At 39.1% G+C, this 20,231-nt stretch overlaps 5 protein-coding genes across 9 annotated transcripts in view; 2 read left to right on the top strand and 3 right to left on the bottom strand.

Annotated features, from left to right (window-relative positions):
* Window positions 1–5,139, bottom strand: part of LOC105384314 (structural maintenance of chromosomes protein 1A) — a 40,458-nt gene extending 35,319 nt beyond the window's left edge. Inside the window, exons 1-5 of the mRNA XM_048622838.1 lie at window positions 4,907–5,139; window positions 4,665–4,785; window positions 4,178–4,277; window positions 3,603–3,751; window positions 2,683–2,851 (exon numbers count right to left, since the gene is read on the bottom strand). Of these exons, the coding sequence (XP_048478795.1) occupies window positions 2,683–2,851; window positions 3,603–3,751; window positions 4,178–4,277; window positions 4,665–4,785; window positions 4,907–5,018 (651 nt within the window). The 5' untranslated portion in view covers window positions 5,019–5,139. The remainder of the gene's footprint in view (window positions 1–2,682; window positions 2,852–3,602; window positions 3,752–4,177; window positions 4,278–4,664; window positions 4,786–4,906) is intronic.
* A 1,368-nt stretch (window positions 5,140–6,507) lies between these two features.
* On the bottom strand, window positions 6,508–12,156 carry LOC125488881. The gene is made up of 2 exons (XM_048622595.1): window positions 7,348–12,156; window positions 6,508–6,715 (listed from the first exon to the last, which is right to left on the bottom strand). Exons 1-2 carry the CDS (start codon window positions 11,892–11,894, stop codon window positions 6,568–6,570), a joined length of 4,695 nt encoding a protein of 1,564 aa, XP_048478552.1. The 5' UTR covers window positions 11,895–12,156; the 3' UTR covers window positions 6,508–6,567.
* A 578-nt stretch (window positions 12,157–12,734) lies between these two features.
* LOC105384315 (transmembrane protein 222) lies at window positions 12,735–15,389 on the top strand. 3 transcript variants are annotated; one of them, XR_005254427.2, is made up of 7 exons: window positions 12,735–13,018; window positions 13,311–13,521; window positions 13,977–14,107; window positions 14,527–14,601; window positions 14,781–14,808; window positions 14,915–15,044; window positions 15,305–15,389. XR_005254427.2 is itself a non-coding variant. In XM_038114777.2 (6 exons), exons 1-6 carry the CDS (start codon window positions 12,882–12,884, stop codon window positions 14,942–14,944), a joined length of 612 nt encoding a protein of 203 aa, XP_037970705.1. In that variant the 5' UTR covers window positions 12,735–12,881; the 3' UTR covers window positions 14,945–15,389. The 3 variants fall into 3 exon arrangements, 2 of the variants coding, with proteins under 2 accessions (XP_037970705.1, XP_037970706.1); XM_038114777.2 differs by having other exon boundaries at window positions 14,915–15,389; XM_038114778.2 differs by lacking the exon at window positions 14,915–15,044 and having other exon boundaries at window positions 12,736–13,018.
* On the bottom strand, window positions 15,381–16,457 carry LOC105384161. Its single transcript, XM_011554353.3, has one exon. The coding sequence runs from the start codon at window positions 16,356–16,358 to the stop codon at window positions 15,960–15,962; it is 399 nt and encodes a 132-aa protein (XP_011552655.2). The 5' UTR covers window positions 16,359–16,457; the 3' UTR covers window positions 15,381–15,959.
* An 818-nt stretch (window positions 16,458–17,275) lies between these two features.
* Window positions 17,276–20,231, top strand: part of LOC105381867 (histone deacetylase 5) — a 68,620-nt gene continuing 65,664 nt past the window's right edge. The window contains exons 1-2 of one of the 3 annotated variants that reach the window (XM_048622775.1): window positions 17,276–17,566; window positions 19,488–19,547. In XM_048622775.1, the coding sequence (XP_048478732.1) occupies window positions 19,496–19,547 (52 nt within the window). In that variant the 5' untranslated portion in view covers window positions 17,276–17,566; window positions 19,488–19,495. Of the gene's footprint in view, window positions 17,578–19,487; window positions 19,548–20,231 lie in introns of all 3 variants that reach the window. The other 2 variants (XM_048622774.1, XM_048622780.1) reach the window with 2 other exon arrangements.

The raw sequence follows: 20,231 nt of genomic DNA, 5'->3' as shown, positions 1-20,231 counted from the left end.
AATGAGAGGATTACAATACGAGAGATGCTAAATAAATAAATGCTAAAGTACAAGCTGTTAGGCCTAGCGATCATATCAGAATTCTTTATACCTAAAAATATCAGAGGTTGGATTGCATGCAAGCATAGTTTACAGAATTTAATTTTAACATCATTCAAACCACATACATTTTTTTGAGGTTGTAACAATAACATACAGAAATAAAGCATTAACCTAAATAAAATAATTAACCTTTTAGTAGCATGCATTAGGTAGGTAGAGCAAAAATATACTAGTCATTTACTTAATGAAGTTTCATTCTTCTTTAATTCATCCAAATGAGCTTCACTCCTTATCATTATATGAGGTCTGCCTTCTTCTTTTCGCAAGAACACGCGCCCATTCGACGACCAAGTGTAGGCAAAGTTAAATTTCTTAGCGAATTCACGGGCGCAAAAGAATAAGCGCTTAGTGTTTGCTGATAGGAGTTCAGATGCGAATATCGGCTGTTTAGTACCTGCCATTCCTAGGTTAAGAGAGCTCAGTTTGTCAGTGGGATGAGATTTGTTGTAGACTTTTATTCCATCCAGAATTTGAGATTTCTTAAGCGTGTTGCACAGTTCAATGCAAACTGAGGATGATGTTGTCTCCTTTTTAGAAGGTAATCGGTAGACGTCACGGATGTCAATATCTCTAATACTCAGTTCGAGTGAGTCACACAACTTAAGGACGCTATTATATAACTGATCCCTTTTCTCTCCTGGAATTTTGGGGACGTTTCTCAGCTCAACACTTGTTTTAAGAGAAGTAAACTCTACATAATCTAATTTGCTCTCGATTTGCGCGACACTCAGCTCGAGTTTTTTCTTTTCTTGCTCAAGATAAGAGAGTTTAGTTTCTATATTTTTCATGTCTTCACTCAGACCATTCATCGCTTTTTCTATCTCTTTGTTGGTGGTTTGAATGGATTTATTTTGTTCCTGGATGGATATTATACGATCTTCCAACTTATCGAGGCGAAGAGAGTGGTTAGCCATCAGAGTTTTCATGGATGTGAGAAGTTCCTCCTTCAGATTACTCATTTCATCTGCAAAATCAGTGCTATGGGATCTCTGTCGTTTATTCCGCTGAGTTGCAGAGCTTTGTTGTACATTTAATGTACTGGACTCTGATAAATTAATTTGAGTTTTGTCCGGTTTAGCAGCTTTGGACGGCGGCGATCTTTGACATTTTGACATTGTTAATTACAATGTGTGGACAGAAAACTTTGCGCTACCAGGATCACAGCAAATGCAGGAGATCGTCGCTATCGCTCGGGCCGATGACGTGACCGCGATGACGTCAAATAGATCGGTAACAACTCGCGCCCGCTACCAGGGGCGCAGACAGAAGTAGGAGCTGCAGTTAACCGGTACACCGGTGGGCGTGGCTTGGACGTAATGAGTAGTGGAGGTTAATATAACATATAGCTAAAAAACATAGCAAGTGATTTGCTCGCAACGAATAGCATTCGCTTTATGAACGCGCAAATGCTGCTATAATTATAACGCGACGCGCCCTCGCGATCTTAGCTCGCAAAATTGGACAGCGTCTGCCCGCGGCCGTTGCCACGACGCTACTGCTAGAAATAGCGGAGCGGCTCCGCTATTTCTCGCAGCCGCGAGACGTGGCGCGCGATAACCGCGAAGGCGATATTCACTTGCTTTGTAGCGTCTCGCTCTCTCAACGGTGCAACGTCGCGCGACTCGCGTGTGAGAGAGCGAGACGCTGCGAAGCTGTAAGCTTCACTACGCAATAGCGCTCCGCTATCTGCTGAAATTAGCTCCGCAGTCGCGATTTGGCAACGGCCACGGGTGGCCGCTATGCTAATTGTGCCTCGCGCAACGTTACGAATTACGATCGCGTTGTTTGTTTTGTTGCATTTGCGTGCTGTAAATAAATATTTGTAAATATACATAATAATAAATAGTTTAAATAGTAACGTATTAAAATAGGTAGGTTATAGTGTTTATTTAGGTTTAGTGTAAAATTGAAAATAAATAGTGTTTGTGTAAGTGTAAATAGGTACTTTCTAACGGACAATTTGGTTCTGAGGACAATTTCGTATTTTAAATGTTTTGTGATTGTGTGTGATTGAACTTTGACTGGACAATTTACCTTTCTTTACTTTACGTGTGTTTTCGTAAGTGGATGAAACATTGAAAGGATATTACTTTGTGGTTTTAAAGTGTTTTGTGTAAATAGTTATTGCAATTAAAGAACGTTTGACAATAATTCATAAAAATGAAGAGAAACAGTGATGTGCCATTATGGAAACAGTGATGTGCCATTATAGACAGTCCTAAGCCTGTAAAGTATGAAGGAAAGTTCATTGGTTTTTTCATAATTTTTTTTTTTTGCTCTTCAATATCGTTATAATGTAGCGGATTAAATAACCTGCTATAAATGTGTAACATAGCGTCTGTAGCGTGTTATCAAAATGTAGCCGTTTTTCCCACCACTAGTAATGAGCTGTCAATCAACTTTGGTTACTCACGCGCCGCTGCGCCGCTAGACCTCTTCTGGTGTCATGCGCTCCTATTATTACAGCTGATTTAACTTGCACAGAATTACTTTATATTATTTAAAAATAAATTCGACACTCTAATTGCACGTTTACACTCGAGAGCGGGCCGGGGGGAAGAGGACGAGGAGACTACTAACCAGTTCCTCCTTCAGCCGCGTATACTTCTCGGCCTCCTCCTTCTCGAACTTGGCCTCCTTCCTCTCGGCGGCCACGCCCTTCTTCTTCTGGTAGGAGAACTGAGCCTCCTCGTCCGCGCGGTTCACCTCCGCGCGGCACGCCTCGTACTGCTCCTTGAGCACTCCCGACCTGGAGGGGAACAATAGGACTATCATGTTGTTGAAGACGCCTCGTGCTGACGCACAGTAATTTATGAAGAAACTAAATGGCTCTTTGATACTTCTTCTTCTTCTATCGTGTAAATGCACTAAGCTAACTTCCTCCAGTGTTTTGCTACTCTCTTTGATACTTAAACTTTGTAATTAAAGCCCACACAGGAAAAACCTAGTGTAATTAATTCTTCATCACCTCACTCAGATAGACAGCAGCATCACTAATACATGTTCTATTCTATTCTATGTGATGGTAAGTACCTACTACTGCCAGACCGACACAATTAAACCTTCTAGGTTTCATGTCAATTGATGTAAATTATAATTTAAGATTTTATACATAATATACAATAACAATAAACAATAACCTGCACCTCGCTCTCTCGAATGGAACCTTTGTGCATATAGCAAACTGCCTTCCCAAGCTTGGAATGAAAAGGCTTTGGATGTTATAATTAGAATATCTTGTTGCTTTACCCCATAGTATGCCTTACAAATGAATTAGAGTTGTATTTAGTCATTTCTGAAATTTAGGTACTTGGAAGGATCCTCTTAGATTAAGTCCACATATTTTACAGTACGCTTTTTTGACTGGCCTATCCTTTACCAAAGTGAAAGACCCTAGTTTAGTTGCTTGTGTTTGTCTCCATGATACAAAACAAAACAAATTTTTGTTTTGTTTTCTGTTTAAAAATAGTCATTAGGTACTGTAAAACCCTACCACTCACCCACTGATCTCCTCGAACAGCGCGGTCCTCTCCTTGGGGTTCTTCATGGCAATGCTCTCCACAGCCCCCTGGAACACCAGGAAGTTCTTCGCCTTCACGTTGATGCCCAGCTTCTCCAGCTCCGACAGGTAGTGAGCTACTGACACTGACTGGAATGAGAAATTAATCAAATTAACCCTAATGTCTTACTCAAAAACTTTACAACTGTTTAATGTTTACTGTCCCAAATACACTTTAAATACACAGTTTAAAGTTTGTATTTGTTTGTGTGTTTATGTTTGTTTGTAAAAGTAAAAGTATAACAACTTAATAATGGGGACCTCATGAAAACAAATCCATTGAAATCTTGCTGATTTAACGCAATAATTGTTTATCAAAATATTGTACTGTATTTAATCACTAAACTACTAAACCCACATGTACTCAAGTGAAAGTCCATAAGCTAAAATTACACCCAAAAATTTCATTAAATACAATACCTACAATCACAAATGAAATTAAAGTAAATGTAAAAAAATACTTGAATCAAACAGGTAGAATGTATTGTAGGGATTTTTATCAAGTAAGCAACATACCTGGCCATCAATCTTGTGTTCTGATGATTGCCCAAGAACTGATCTCTGGAACTGTTTCTCACTCATGTCTTCCAACAAAAATGTTGCTGTGACTGATGCACTGCAAATTTTATGAAGAAATGATAATCTTGGGCATGGTATGTTCAATATGGAGGGAAAGTAAAGTAATGGAAAGGAAGAGGTGTATTCCATACATAATTATTCCTCCTCAAGGAATACTCCTTGAGACATCCACTCACTAACCCGCAGACAACCAGTGTGGTGGACAGTAGTCCGATATACAATTGATCTATGAATATTTAGTGAAATTAGAGAATAAGCCAATATTTGTGGTATATTTCATAAATTTTGCTGTTGGAGCTGGAAGAAATTGTGTTTAGATTCTCACTACAAAGTTGCCATTGTTGTCTTCCAATATTGACATCAACAAATGCAGCTGTTGATTGCCATGATTCCTAGGAGTTTTATACACAACAGTTGGTATTACCTTCTAGAAACCGCTTTATTGATAGAGGCGCCGTGGATGAGGTCGCTGAGCCGCTTCACTCGCAACATAGAGGTCTTCTCGCCCATCACGAAACTGACAGCGTCCATGAAATTAGACTTTCCTGCAGAAGCGTACAAGGTAAATAACTATATATTTTTTTTTATTTAAATACAATATTTCATTAAGATCGTTAAAGATATCAATTTCACGACCGCAGAACCAAGAATACACGTTTTATTTACCTGAACCATTGGGCCCGATCACAGCAGTGAAGGATTTCAGAGGTCCTATCCGGTGCTGTCCCCGGTAGGACTTGAAGTTCTCCATGTCAATATATTTGAGAAAGGCCGGCATTTTGCCGATCCTTTAATATTTCACGTCCGCAAAGTAAAATTATAAAACAAATCCGAAAACATCCGAAACACAAAAATTAGAGCGCCAACCCAAACAACAACGCAACGTCAAAAAAATACTTAACGAGATGGATCACAGAGCATTTATTTGAGGTTCACAGACAACTTTTGTGAATTTCTAGGGCCAAAAGTGCCTATAGATTGGCAAGTTGCTTGGCGACCCTCCTTGCGGGGTGAAAGAAGTGGCGGGGGCGAGGTAGCACGACATGCTAGTAGAAAAGTGTGCCCGGATTAATCTCGCGATAGCTTGTAACTATTTCTGACGTAAGTAAAATTTTATTCTATGAGTGTTCCCGTAAATGTCATATTTAGCTTAAAATTTATAGTTTGACAGCATTAAAATTTGGATGTTTACCTTCAGAATATCTACCAATTTGAATTTATTTATGTAAAAGTGTTTTATTTTATAAATCAATTTCCATGTCACTTTCATGTTCACTCTCTGTTTTAACTTGTTCATCGTCGTCATCATCCTCATCTTCATCATCGTTTTCATTAACTTCAATTATAAATCTAAGACAAAAACCAAAAAACATTATACCTACTTTGAAGTATAATGTACTAGAGTCATAGAGAAAAAATAAACAATTGTGAAAAGAGTGGCATCTCGAGGAGTTTTTTGTCATACTCTATACGTCATACTGAGCCTACAACGCCATCTCTTTATATTGCTCAACCTCATTGTACATACATACAGGGTGCCCTGTTGGGACACCCTGTATATATAGATATTGTTATTACAAGTTAATCTCCACCAAACGATCCAATGCGATCCGATCGCCCGATCCAAGAAGTTTAGTATGTAAGATTTCTTGGATCGCGCGATCGGATCGCGTTGGATCATCTGGTGGGGATCCGGCTATTAACTTCAATCTATAAAGATATAAGACATATTTGCGTTAACGTAGTTACACCGCACAACAGTTATTACATTTATCAGCTTAATTTAAGTTCAATCTATTTATGTACCTACCTACATGCAACAATAAATAAAAATCTAATTATTATATAATTTCTTTATTACCTCGCATATAACAATGTTTCAGTTCAGTTTTGTTCATGTCACTTGTAAAGTAATATGCGAGTGGGTGTGTGTATTCCTTTCACCATGAAAACCAATTCATGTTTTGCTAGTTTATGTTTCCCAAGAGAAGCAAATCTTGTCACTTGTGGTGATAAAGTCATTTCGTCCAATAGTGCATCATTTATCCTCGCGAGGCAAATCTTTGACGACATTTATCAGTTTGGTACACATAGTATTTTAATCTTCATCGGATATGAAGATGTCGATCGCTCTTTGCCAGTGCCGCTGTGGCCGCACCAACCTTTAGCCGCGTAGCGGGGCTGGTCCGGCACACGGTTCTCTTGGAAAACTCCGAAGATTGCCTTTTTGCAAAGGGATTTTATCTATTTACGAAAATTATGCGATGTTGCGCTTTTGACATATTTTTATTGACAAATCATAGATACTTAAAATATTGTAAATATGATTATAAAAAAGGTAAGTAATAATGTAGATGCTCCAAAGAATTATTAGGAGCCCCAACATCCTCCCACCTTGCGATGTGGAATATCGCAACATAGTCTTGCTGCCGCGGGGGCTCCGAAGACTCAGTAGGAGCCCCAACATCCTCCCACCTTGCGATGTGGAATATTGTTAACAGTCTAACCGCTTCGGGGGCCGAACGATTCGACCGGAAGTCGTTCTCTTGTCGGGTTTAGCCAGCACCTCTGACTCCTCATCGTTATTTATCTCAAGTGGATGTAATCTCTGCACGGCTCGAGTGCGCTCGCCATCGGCTGTTTTTACTTTGGCCACTCGACGCACCCCGTCCTTTCCAGTGCAGACCTCTGTCACTATACCCAACGGCCAATCCAATTTCTTCCCCTCTGTTTCCACTATCACTACATCTCCAACTCGAACTGGCCTCGTTGATTTTTTGTTCCTGCAAACGAGTAAAGACAGGTATTCGTTTTTAAAACGCTGTCTTAGGTCAGTTCTTAATTTTTGGAGGTATTGGAGCCGGATGTTGAGACTCTTAGCATCTATATGGTCTATGTCTGGCACTTCTCCACTCGGTATGGTGCGAAGAAAGTGTGCTGGTGTGAGAGGCTGCCATCCATCTACTTCGTTTACATATGTGAGCGGTCTTGAGTTGATTATGTTTTCCACATCACATAATACCGTCTGTAATTCCACAAGTGTAAGCGTTGACTTGCCTAGGTTCCGCCTCAGAAGTTGTTTCACCATTTGTATCATTCTCTCCCACCATCCTCCCCACCACGGAGCTGCGGGCGGGTTGAAGATCCATCTTATTTTGTTTGCTGTTGAGAATTCCTTCATTTTTTCCCAGTCTATTATAGACAAATGATTTTCAGCTCCTCTGAAGTTCGTCCCGTTATCCGAGTATATGATCTCGCACCTTCCTCGTCGTGCAATAAACCTCCGTAGTGCCATCAAAAAACTGTCAGTCGTCATCGACGTCACTACCTCTATGTGTATCGCTCTGTATATCGCGCAAGTAAACAGCATGATCCACGTTTTTCCTCCTGTTTTCAATATCATCGGGCCAGCTGCGTCAACGCCTGTAACCTGAAACGGTGCTGCGTCTTTTATTCTGTTTTCAGGCAGTGGCGGGCATGGTGTCTCATAACTCTTACCATTGAATCTTTTGCATATCACACACTTGGACGTAATATTTCTTATTGCCCGCCTTGCTCCTGTAATCCACACAGTATTTCTCAATTCGGCTGCTAATACGTTCGTACCAGCATGCATTTTTCGTTTGTGCGTGGATTCAATCAATTTTGCAACTAGCGGATGCTTGCCTGACAGTAGAATAGGATATTTGAAGGTCTCATCATAGTCACTCAAAGTCAGGCGAGTTCTCACTCTTCGTAAACCGTCTTCCCCTTCGAAAATATCTATGTTCGATCCTTTATCATTTTCTTTACACTCTGACCTTTGTATCAACTTATACAGAGTGACCTCCGCCTCCTCAAACTCTTTTGCCGTTATTGGTTCAACCCCCTCCATCAGCGATTTCACATTCCTGCTCTCCGCTGTGCGGGCTGGGTTACTTGGTACTATTCTAGTTTGGTTGTCTTCATTATTTTTATTTGCTCTGCAATTTTTGCAAAATCTGTTGACCCATGCCGCTGTTCGGACGATTCGTGTGAAGTTTGACTGTTGATTGAATCGCTGAGAAAAGTCCTCTTCTATCGTATCTACATGTTCTCTTACTATCTTACTTCTTTCTGAGTCGATGGCTTCGTCGTTTCGTTCGAACATAATAGTCACTGGCCATTCCGAGCTTTTCTGTTTCAACCACGCTGGCCCTTCCCACCATTGTTCTTCCAGTAGTTTTTTGGGGCTACAACCACGAGATGGTAGATCTGCTGGATTCTTGGTTCCACTCACATATCGCCAATCCTCAGTGTGTGTGTGTTCTCGAATCTCTCGCACCCTGTTCTTCACAAATAAGCTCCAGTCGCCATCAGTCATTATCCACGTAAGGGCTACTGAGCTATCTGACCAGAAGTAAACTTCATAGCCATCAAGTGTCAGTCCTTCTTTAACCTGTACATACACGCGAGTGGCCATCACTGCTGCCATGAGTTCCAATCTAGGAATGGTTATTTTCTTGACGGGTGCTACTCTCGCTTTTGCCATCACCAGCCGTACAGTAACGTCATCATCAACCTCAGTGCGAACAAATACACAAGTTGCGTATGCTTTCGAACTCGAATCACAAAATACGTGTAACGATTTTCTACCTTCGTTGTATGGTTTTGTGCAAAATCTTCTCGGGATCCTGAAATCACGTAACAAGGGTAGGTACTGTAACCATTTTCTAAACTCCTCACTTATATCTTCTGGTAGCTCTGTGTCCCAGCCTATTTTCAATTCCCAGGTTCTCTGCAGTAGTAGTTTTGGTACTACTGTAGTAGGGGACAATATGCCGATTGGATCGAATATTCTATGTACGATCGAAAGAAGAACCCTTCTCGTTAACTTAGACTTACATTCTTCCATCATATTCATGTTGCAGTATAATTCATCCGTTCTTGTGTCCCACATTACTCCCAGAATTGATACTGTGGTTTGTTCATCTGTACCTGCACACTTGACCGGTGCTGTTATCCATCCTCTCAATTCAAACTTTCCTTCAGACATTATAAGTTTCGCTTCTTTTATGAATTTCTCGGCATCTTCTTGTGATTCAACGCTTACCACACAATTATCCACGTAAAGTGATTCTGACAGAAGTTGTGCAGTTTGAGTCAGTTCGGATGAGTATTTGTTCAGATGATGTTTGATCGTCGCAGCCAACAAGAATGGACTACACGTCAACCCGAATACTACTCTTCGGTGTCGGTATGTTATTATTTCTTCTCCGTTGTCTTTCCACCACAAGAATCGTAGGTACTTTCTATCGTCTTCTATAAGCGATATCTGGAGAAAGGCCTTTTTAATATCTGCGGTTATACCAATTGATTTTGCTCGAAATCTCATTAGCATTATCGGAATCAATTCGAGGAAGTTCTGACCCTTATCTAAACAACTGTTCAGTGAACTACCGTTATAATCTCTAGCAGAAGCATCAAATACTGGGCGTACTCTAGTAGTAAGACTGGATTCCTTAATAACGGCTTGATGGGGCAAATAGTGGCCTGGCTCCGTTTCATCTTTCTCTTCTTCGATAATACCTAACGCGAGCCACTCCTTAAATACGGCATCGTAGTTCTCTAATTCATTATGTTTCTCAAGTTTTTTTGAAGTTGCTTTGAGTCTTTTCACTGCCGTTTCTTTGTTGCTTAGTATCTCTGGCTTATCATCTTTCCAGGGCAAGGACACTTCATATCTTCCTTCATCATTCATTGTAACAGATTTTTCGAAATTATCTATAGCCACTTTTTCTCTCTCCTTCTTTGAAATCGATTCTTTAGGATCTTCAATGCCCATCATCTCTAGATTCCACAGACAACTTATATCATTGAGGTCAACACTATTTATTACGACGTTTTGGATTTGTTCAGTGGTCCCTTGGATCGTCCAACCGAGTTTAGTTCTTATCGCCGTGACCTTCGCGTCTATTGGTACAAATGTTTCTGTCATTATTGCGCCAGCATAATCTGCCCCAATGAGCAACCCGACTTCATCGCTTGATTCTCCAGTATCAGATAGCATAATATTCATTTCTCTCAATTTCAAATTTAGCTTTGAGTCTTGAGCTACCCGTGGTAGTGGACCGCATATCTTATTCTTACTTAGAGCGGTCATATCTATTGCGAAGTCGGAGGTCATGTTTTCAATTTTTAGTTTATAGACCTTGTGTTTCTCGCTCTTTGTTTCGGTTCCTCCAAAAAGACAGTGTTTTAATGTCTCCTCTCCGGTTGGTGTAAGTTTTAACTTTAAAGCGACTTCATTTAAAATGTATGATTTTTGAGCGCCAGTGTCAATAAATGCTCTGATCTTTGTACCATTGACCTTTATCAGCAAAGTTTGTAGTAGCGTCACTTTGTTGTTGTTAGTGGTCATGGCAGTGCTTGACTCGACTTCATCTTTTGGTTTGTTTGGAGTTGATAATTTTGACAGCTCTGGGCACAATAACATGGCATGCCGCTTTTGACAGATGACACATTTGTGGTATGACCGACACCGCTTCCCATCATGTCCGAGCCTCAAGCACACGGTGCAACCTTTTTTGTTTGTAACTCTTTCTTGTCTGGCTTTCAGCGTCATTTTATGACCTTTGTAGCACTCTAGGCTGCTGTGATTAGTTTTTTCGCACCATATACATTCTGCTCCCTTTGGCTGTTCTAAAGTTTTTATACTTCCGGCGACTAGGCATGATGCGGTCGGGATTCCTAACTCCCTTTCGTCTGACGTTAGACTTCTTCGTGTAATTGATATTCTTTCTTCGCTTTCCACTTCCAGTTTTACGAAGTCCAACAGGTGGTTAAGGATGTCAGCATCTTTCTCCCGGCTTCGCTGCCTCTCCCAGATGCGTAACATGTCTGCCGGCAGGGCTGACTCTACCAGAGGGTATAACATTGCTGCATACTTCTCACTTGTAACCCCGAGGGTTTCTAACGCTCTGAGCTGTGTTTTGAGTTGATCGTACAGGCTCGCGATATTCATGTCTTCCCCTTTTGCTTGTTGTAGTACTAACGAGAGAAGTTCTCGCACGTAAATTTCGATAAGGAGTTCGTCGCGAGCGTACCTTGCTTTAAGCTGCTCCACCGCGTCCGCGTAGTTTCGTCCACATGGAGGGAAACTTTTTATTAACGCCTGAGCTGGCGAGCCCACCTCCATGGCCTGGATCAGGTAAGCGAACTTGTCATCATCGTCAATTGTTTCGTCAAAGTGGATTTTTTTGTAAATTGACCAAAATGCTATCCAGTTTTTTGCTTTGCCATCGAATTTCGGCAATTCCAATTTTGGTAGTCTCAGCCTTCTCATTTCCGAGTTATGGGAACTGACTACGGATGCACTGTCATATTTTGACTCTTCTTCTTTGTTTATTTCTTCGTATCTGGTCTTTATCTTGATCCACTCCGACTCATACTCATTAATGGCTTCTAAATCCTGAAAGTATAATTCTTCGTCCAGGTTCTCCATGCTTAGCCAAACCTCTTTAATTTTTTCGTCTACCTTGAACATATTTTCAGCGTTTGCGGCCAAAAAGTTGTATTTTTCCTTTAGCTCAATGTTCGGCTTTGGTAGGTTGGTGGTCAATATCGGTAGCAACTCATTCTTCGCCTTCGTAAACAGCCTTCGCATTACTGACCTCTCCTTTTTTAAGTTTTCCATTTTATCCCACGGTCGCCACTAATGTGGCCGCACCAACCTTTAGCCGCGTAGCGGGGCTGGTCCGGCACACGGTTCTCTTGGAAAACTCCGAAGATTGCCTTTTTGCAAAGGGATTTTATCTATTTACGAAAATTATGCGATGTTGCGCTTTTGACATATTTTTATTGACAAATCATAGATACTTAAAATATTGTAAATATGATTATAAAAAAGGTAAGTAATAATGTAGATGCTCCAAAGAATTATTAGGAGCCCCAACAGCCGCCATTTCAGCTCGGTTCCCGTGGAACCACATGGAACCTGGATCCATATGGAATCTGTCAGGACACAAGAATTTCATAAAAACACTTTTTGCGGATAAAGATGCTTTTTCTTGACACACCATGTTTATTTTTATTTGTAGGTATATAAAATTTATAAATAACGATATACCGAGAGTATAGGCTTTTATTACAAAAATGTTATTTGCGAGACATTGTAAGACAACTGAACTGACACTGACACGCAATTTCTCCATAAAAGCCATAGATCATGACAATGTTAACATTCAAATACTACTTATCTATGTGTCTTGTTATTGTTCTATGGTCTTGTTGATAACGCCATCTTACATCTTTTTTGGTAATAAGAGTAATATAAAGAGATGGCACTACCTTCTACTAAAAGTTCAGCCATTAAGGCACTGACCCCCCCCTGACTAGAGTACGCCAGTCATATTAGTTCAGTGTACACATATCATATTTTATGTTTAATTTACATTAAATTATAAATAAAGGGAAGCCTAAAATAATCTGTGTATGAATATTTTTTTATGCTGTCATGTTTTTTTCTCTGTGAATGCTGTGATTGCTGTGTTTGCTATTAAAAAATTTAAAAATATCAAAATCAAAAACATTGCTTGGTTAGCTAATTGCCCATTTTCTTTAGCAAAATAATGTTAAAGCATCTGTCTGCATAGGAAATTCCTAACTCAAAACAATTAAAACTATGTCTACCAACACTGGCCGCAGCAGCATCAGCCCCCCGTCCAGCTCCCCAGACGAAGAAGTCATGATTCAACAGATCGACCCTGATCGGTCCAGGTTTCCATTCTGCATTGTATGGACGCCTATTCCTGTACTAACGTAAGTCCTAGTGTTCTTTCTGTAGTCAACAAATATGCCTTAGAAGTCTTAGCCCATCTACATAATGGTTATAAATCATGGGCAAAATAATAGTAGGACTTACTTGATTCTCCAATATTGGTAAATTGTGAGTAACTGCACTTGAAGTCGTGGCCAGAGCTCAACTTGCTGGCCCACGACAGAGAAGCATGGAAGCGCCTGGTGTCAGCCCCAGACTCCTCGGAGGAGTAACGGGATTAAAGAAGAAGAGAAGAACTGCACTTGTAATAATAGTAATTTTATCTGATTGCAGATGGATCTTCCCATTCCTGGGCCACATGGGCATTTGCATGTCCAATGGTGTGATTAGGGACTTTGCAGGCCCGTACTTTGTGTCAGAAGACCTGATGGCGTTCGGCAACCCCACCAAGTACTGGCAGCTGTCGGCCCACAAAGCCTCCGGAGGGGTGGACGGCTGGAACAGTGCAGTATACGAGGCCAGCCAGATATACAAGAAAAGAATGGTGAATATTTGCAAATTAACAGTAACTTCAATATTTGTCAATGACAATAATAATATATATTTTAAGAGTTGGAGATAATATGAATGTTTTTTTTTTATTGTACTTGGGGCATAATGCATGCACTTGCGATCTCTGTGGCAGAAGGTGTTGACCATAAACCTCTTTCCATGGAATGAATTGACGCTGCAACTATCATCTGATCAAGATGTAGTGGCCAATGATGATGATGATGGGGCATAAATGAAACATAAGCTATTTTGGTCAAAATGACTGGTGCCAGATTAATGACTCCATATCCTTGCATATAAAAATAATGCTACAAAAATAACTGTTTCAAAAAGTACAACCCACTGTACACTTGTTTCATATCACAGGCTTTGCCTAGTTTGGGATTGGGTGGCTGTGTGTGAGATCTCCCCACATATTATTATAAAAGTTCTCTGCACATATTCCAGCACATCCTGTTCTATGACAACTGCCACTCGCATGTGGCGATGGCGCTGAACCTGATGAACTACGACGGCTGCAAGAACTGGAACATGGTGAAGCTCGCCTTCTACATGCTGCTAAAGTCCAGATATGTCAGGTGTGTGCCTTTTTGTTTAAATTCATATACTATTTATTTTATTGTAAACAAAATAGGCAAATTACACAAAACTGGTTTATAAACGAACATCTTTATAATATCACTTCAACTTGCGTTTCAAGGTTTTACATTATGATTATGTGACTATTTACAAAAATCATTAGAATAGAATAGTTTCATCCCTTGCTATGTTATTGGTCTGATCTTTGGTTGAAATGTATTGTTGCCTGGAAGAGATTGCTTTTAGCATCAAGGCTACCTATTGAGATTACACTTACTTTTTAATCTATTTTGTGTGTTATTTCTTCAATGAAGTCATGTTGTATTGTATTATTTAGACAGTAAGTCTAGATAGATGGTTAAGTCCTCATTATGCTAGCTCTAAGATTTATTGACAATTTTTTTTTCTTCTATTTCAGTTTCTGGGGATTCCTGAAGACTTGGCTGCCATTCTTTATAATAGTGGCATTTATTTTTATCTTAGCAGCTGTTTTGTAAGTTAAAATAGCATTTAATTACTATGTATCACAGATTTTATGTAATAATTAGGTATGTAAGATTTTAGTTAAAATAGTTATAGATTATGGGTGCACAGTACTAGCAAATACAAAAATATACATTTTCTAATTACAAATTGTAATTTTGTAATAAATATACTTTATATTTTTTTTAGATCAAAGGGAACTCAGAACATAGTTCAGGTAATTTTGTCTCAGTAATATGACCTATATATGAGGGATAACAGGATTTCATCATCAATCTGACACCAAAGCTTATATGAGATTTTCAATGAGTTGTTTTTTTCAGCTGCACTCATTTCTAAAATCCATGCGCTAAGTCTGATGTTATGTTTATTGCACTATGATGGCCACAGTAACTTTAACTAGCAAGAGAGCCAGAATGATAATATATATTACTCCCCTCCCTTCGTATATTGGTAATCTAAGATTCCTCCACTACTATAATATCAGTATTTATATTATTTTTAAAGTTTGTGTGGGTTTAAAAAAATATTATTACATTTATACAAAATAATTATATTAGTTAGGTATTCATTGTAATTTTATATCATAGGTCATAGTTGTATCATCCAAGTATTGTTTCATTCCTGTGTGAATAGTGTATGATTTAGCATCTACAAAATTATTGGTTTAAGTTGCAATATAATTATAATATATCTAGGTTCCATTGTTTCAGTGATAGCAAAAGGTCTGATGATGGTGAATAAATGTTTTTATAGAACTAAATAACACATGTGGGAATAAAACAGTTATTTTAAATATTTTGGTTTATTTTTCTTAAATTTAATATAACATTGACACTAATTTCTATAAATATTTATATTCAAAAAAAGATAGTTTCCAACAGTGTTTTATGTAACCTTCAGTAAAATCCTTTTAAATAGGAATAATAAATTATATATTGTATAGGTACCATGCAATGCAAGTGGCCATTACTCATCAAAATCCATTGATGAGTTATAGTCAGGCCAGTACTACAACAAAATAAAACAAAAACTTGAATGTGATAAAGAAATAATATGAAAATGGTGGACTGTATCATTTCATGATATCCTGCCATATTATTATGAGTGTCCATACTCCTGTCAGTGTGGGATGTCCCCAGATATTTTTATTATAAAATGTAAAGCAGCCGGATCAGTGTTTATTTATCTGCAGCACTATAATAAAGTAAGATCTTGCTACATTTTTGATATCTTTGATTTGATCCAATCAAAGTAGAGACTTTCATAAGCTTCCCCCCAAGTAAATAATATGAATTGAATCACAGTAAAACATCAAATACACAGTAAATAGGCCTTAACCAAGAACCAAGAACATCACAGTAAGCATCAACACTCTTTCAACACACTTTTTTCTGTAGAAAAATCGTAATCATATTTGCTAATATTAATCTTGTTCATGACTATGGCCAGCAAGTCACCGATTTCGATGGCAAAAGAGTTTTTGTTAGATGCCATTTGCAGTTCCTTCGATAGAGTAAATGGTACGCCTTGGAGGTAGTGGAAGTTGTCGACGGCGGGTCTGGGCGCGGGCAGCGGCGGCGCAGGGCGGGCGGGGGTCGCGGGCCCGGGGCCGCCCAGCCCGCTCACGTTGGGATACAGCCCTCCCGCGGGCGGCGCAGGGTTCACCACCACAAATCCATCGTCAGGTCTCGCACCAGGTATCGGTGGTATGTCATTTTCTTCTACTGGAGAGGCCCGTCGTTTGCCAAATATTGACGAAAACATTTTGGAGCGAAGTTATAAAGGTAGAAACACAGCAAATTTAATTATTTGGTAATTTATTTCCTTTGTCATTAACACGGACAATAAACAAATGATGTCATAAAAATTTAAATGTTAAACAAAATTTTATATTATTCTGTGGTCGTATCGGTTTTTGGGAGCGGGCAAGTGTGGGTACAGTACCTTATAAATTCTGCTGTAGATTCAGTATGATTTCAGTTTGAGATTTATGAGTATTTTAGCAAAAAGTAAGGGTCTGCAGAAGTTGCCCGTTGTCAGGCAGGGCAGTGATGAGTTTATCCAGGGTCTGTAATTGACTTATATATCACTAGCTGTTCCCGCGCGCTTCGCTTCGCCTTAAAAAGTTTTCCCGTGTGAATTCCGGGATAAAAAGTAGCCTATGTTCTTTCCCAGGGTCTAGACTGTATGTATACCAAATTTCATTCAAATCCGTTCAGTAGTTTTGGCGTGAAATAGTAACAGACAGACAGACAGACAGACACAGTTACTTTCGCATTTATAATATTAGTTAGGATTATCATCGGCCTATAGCAGTCCACTGCTGGACGTAGGCCTCTCCCAAAGCACGCCACTGGATGCGATCTTTTCTTAAGCTTTAGCTGACTTAAGGCGCGGACACACTAGCGGATGTCTTTGTCGTCCAGCTTTCAGACGTCCGATAGCGATCTGGCACGAACTGTCCCAAAAGTCCGTGCACACTATCAGTCGCGGCAGATAGCTGCGTCCGCTAGTGTGTCGGCGCCTTCATATATAGGGTCTGTATATGGTATAGTGACAAGGGCAGGTTACAGACTAGAATAGGTAACTTTTGACAGAACTTTTTGATAGAAGGTTATTTTGACATTTATATTTTGACACATCATCTGCAATCAACATTCTTGATTGGGTGATGGTTTTACCACCTTGAATGTTGACCAATCAAAAGATCTTGTACTATCGAATAATCAAATCAATTCATCCATGAACCATGAAACCGAATCATTCTGAAATAACGTCAAACTGTTATTCCCAAAATATTAACTTGTTTTGGAGTTTGTTCGAGATATGTTGAATATCTTTTCGTGTTATCGTTCTTATACTTAGAACTTTTGGTGAAAATGAAGAAGACTCAGTGTGCCTATTGATTAGAGGCGAAGTGTGCAATAGTGATCGTGTTGTCTACAGTTTTTGTTTTGGAGGGCCAGCAGCAGGTCAAGATCAGGTTATTTATTTTATCCACGCCTCATCCATGCACCATACAGCATCAGAGATAAACTTTTAGTTGGAATATTTACGCAAAATCTTGGTAGAATCTTATTGGCCAACTTCCTTTTGTTTTGATCGAAATATATAATCATACAAAATATTTACTTTTGATACCATAAACCACATTTCCACTGATTAAACTCTGCCAAACACCTAGAACTATAAGATTACTCTTATTTATTCCGCATACAAGTTGAAATTACTTTATTTTTGTAAATAGTGGTAAATTACACCTACCTAAGGGGTTTGCACCTTGAAGTTGTAGGTTAAGTTAAGATCATTCAACTTGTTAAGAGTTATTTTATTAAATGATCTTCGTTACAAATCAGTACCTAATTAGTGAGAAGTAGATACACTGCAAAGTTTTAGCGAGCTGGAACAGCCACTGTACTGATAGGTGATGACGCTCCCACACTCCCGCAGACCCTGGAATAGAAATACTTTTGATCCTAACTGACGGCTTTCAGATTGAATTAGAATATAAAGATAGATAAATATAATACATATACACCCAGAATAATAATAAAATTAACAAGTTGTATCTTAATTATGCTACAAAAGGTGGTGTTAAAATAGTATTCTTTTGGAACATAAAACAACTTGTTGTGTTCATTTCTACTACTATTTCTGATACTTTGTTGATAGTTAACAATATGCTAGATAAATAAGCCATAACAAAGAGAGTCATCAATAAATTAAAGATCTATTTTATTTTTTGTAAAATGATAAATTTTATGATTCTTTACTGTATAGTCTAATTAATTTCTCCCCATTTGATTATGGGAAGTTTATGTGTAAGTTAGATCAGTAAAATAATATGTAGGGTCTCAATATCTACTGAGTTACTTTCATAGCAGGAGTTGGCAGCATAAAACAATGTTTATTACCCATTCTATTCTATTCTCTGTGGGGGTGTAAGTACCTGCACCTGGCTCTCTCGAGTGGAACCTTTGTGCATATCCCCAAGGTCTAAACTGCCTTCCTAAGCTTGGACCATTTCCCACCATGCTGGTGCACTGCTGGTTGGTGGGTTCACATATCTAGATGTGCTAAATCTAGATATGCAGGTTTCCTCACGATGTTTTCCTTCACAGTAAGAGCGATGGTATACATTGTACTTAAGTTAAAAGAACTCATTGGTACATGTCAGCGCCGGGATTCGAACCCGCATCTCTTGCGTGAGAAGCGGGCGTTTACCCGACATTAAATAAAATAAAAAGTTAAAAAAATTCATGAAACTGACAACTTTATTTTATTTTGTTATTACCAACAAATATACAGGATCTGAAATTGACTTTTTTTTCACTTGACTTGGTTCACTATTATTTGATAAACGCCTTTAGTTACCTATATTTTAGATATTTTACGTGGTTTTTATTTTGTTTGTAATTTTAATAATAATTTATTACAGTAAGTTGTCAGAAAATATTACACATTTTATATTTATTGACTATGCACAACTTTACTTTTAAGCACTATTTTTGTAACTGTGTCTTTAGTATACAATAAAGAGTTTAATCATTGTTTAATAAATAATACTCACACCCTCAATAATAATACCTACTTAGGCATATTGTTTTCCACAACTGGAACTACAGATATACAGTTGATCAGCAAATTCTGACAGGGTACTGACTATTAACATATCTTTTTCCAGGATGCTATATTTTTTATGTATCCATGGTCCCAAACAGCTAAGCTTATGGGTATAGCTTCGGGACATTGGGACAGATAGAACAATTTGAATGTACCTACTTACTAACCTATATATTTTTTATGAATATAAATATAAAACATATATTGAGTCAGAGTATTCTAGTACATTTGTTTTATCAAAGTTGCTAATGTAATGTTGTCGGTCCACAGGGTGGTCCATGGATCACAGAGCGATGGCGGATGGAGCTGGCCCGTCCTCCTCGCACGCAGGTATGTCTAGATCAGACACAGAATTATACATATCAATACCCTTAATACTATACATGTGTGTTTAGGTATTGAGTTCTTATAATGTAGGTACTAACATACGTTTTGGGTATTTTTAATTTAAAATACTGTCTTACAATTTTAAAAGCAATTTATAAACAATGTACTTTTTCGTTTCCGATATTCCGTACATTGTGAAAGTAATCTTTAGCATGAAGTATCGTATAAATCTCCAATCATTTCAATAGCCGCCATACGAACCAAAATCAAGCCTTCAAAAAGCTCAGCTCTTACCAGGAGCTCAGAGAGCGGCGGGTCCGGGCTGGGGGCTCGCCGCGGCTTCCGCGATCGATGCGCTCAAGGCCACGGCCGCACTATCGATTCCCTATTTATAGCTGCAGCCCCTCGCCCCCTCCGCCCCGCATCCCCCGCGACCCCCGCCCCGGCCACGCCCCTCGCATCAAGTTCGATGGCCGACCTCCACGTGTTTCTTCAATCCTGGGTAATTAACTATGTGAGATGCAGGTGGTTCGCCCCTGCAAGCCACTGTGGACCCTAGTCCGTCGGGTGTAGAAGGGGATTTGGTTGGCGCGCCTCAGTTCACACATGTGGTCCGGTTGCATAAGTTGGTCGAAGGTTCTCTAATTAGTGTCAGTAATTGAAGCTTCCATGCTGCAATGGTTTATT

Source organism: Plutella xylostella, chromosome 8 (assembly GCF_932276165.1).
Source record: "Plutella xylostella chromosome 8, ilPluXylo3.1, whole genome shotgun sequence".
NCBI classification, from domain to species: Eukaryota; Metazoa; Arthropoda; class Insecta; order Lepidoptera; family Plutellidae; genus Plutella; species Plutella xylostella.
Note: the sequence above shows the minus strand (reverse complement) of the source record. Positions and strands in the feature narration are given on the sequence as shown.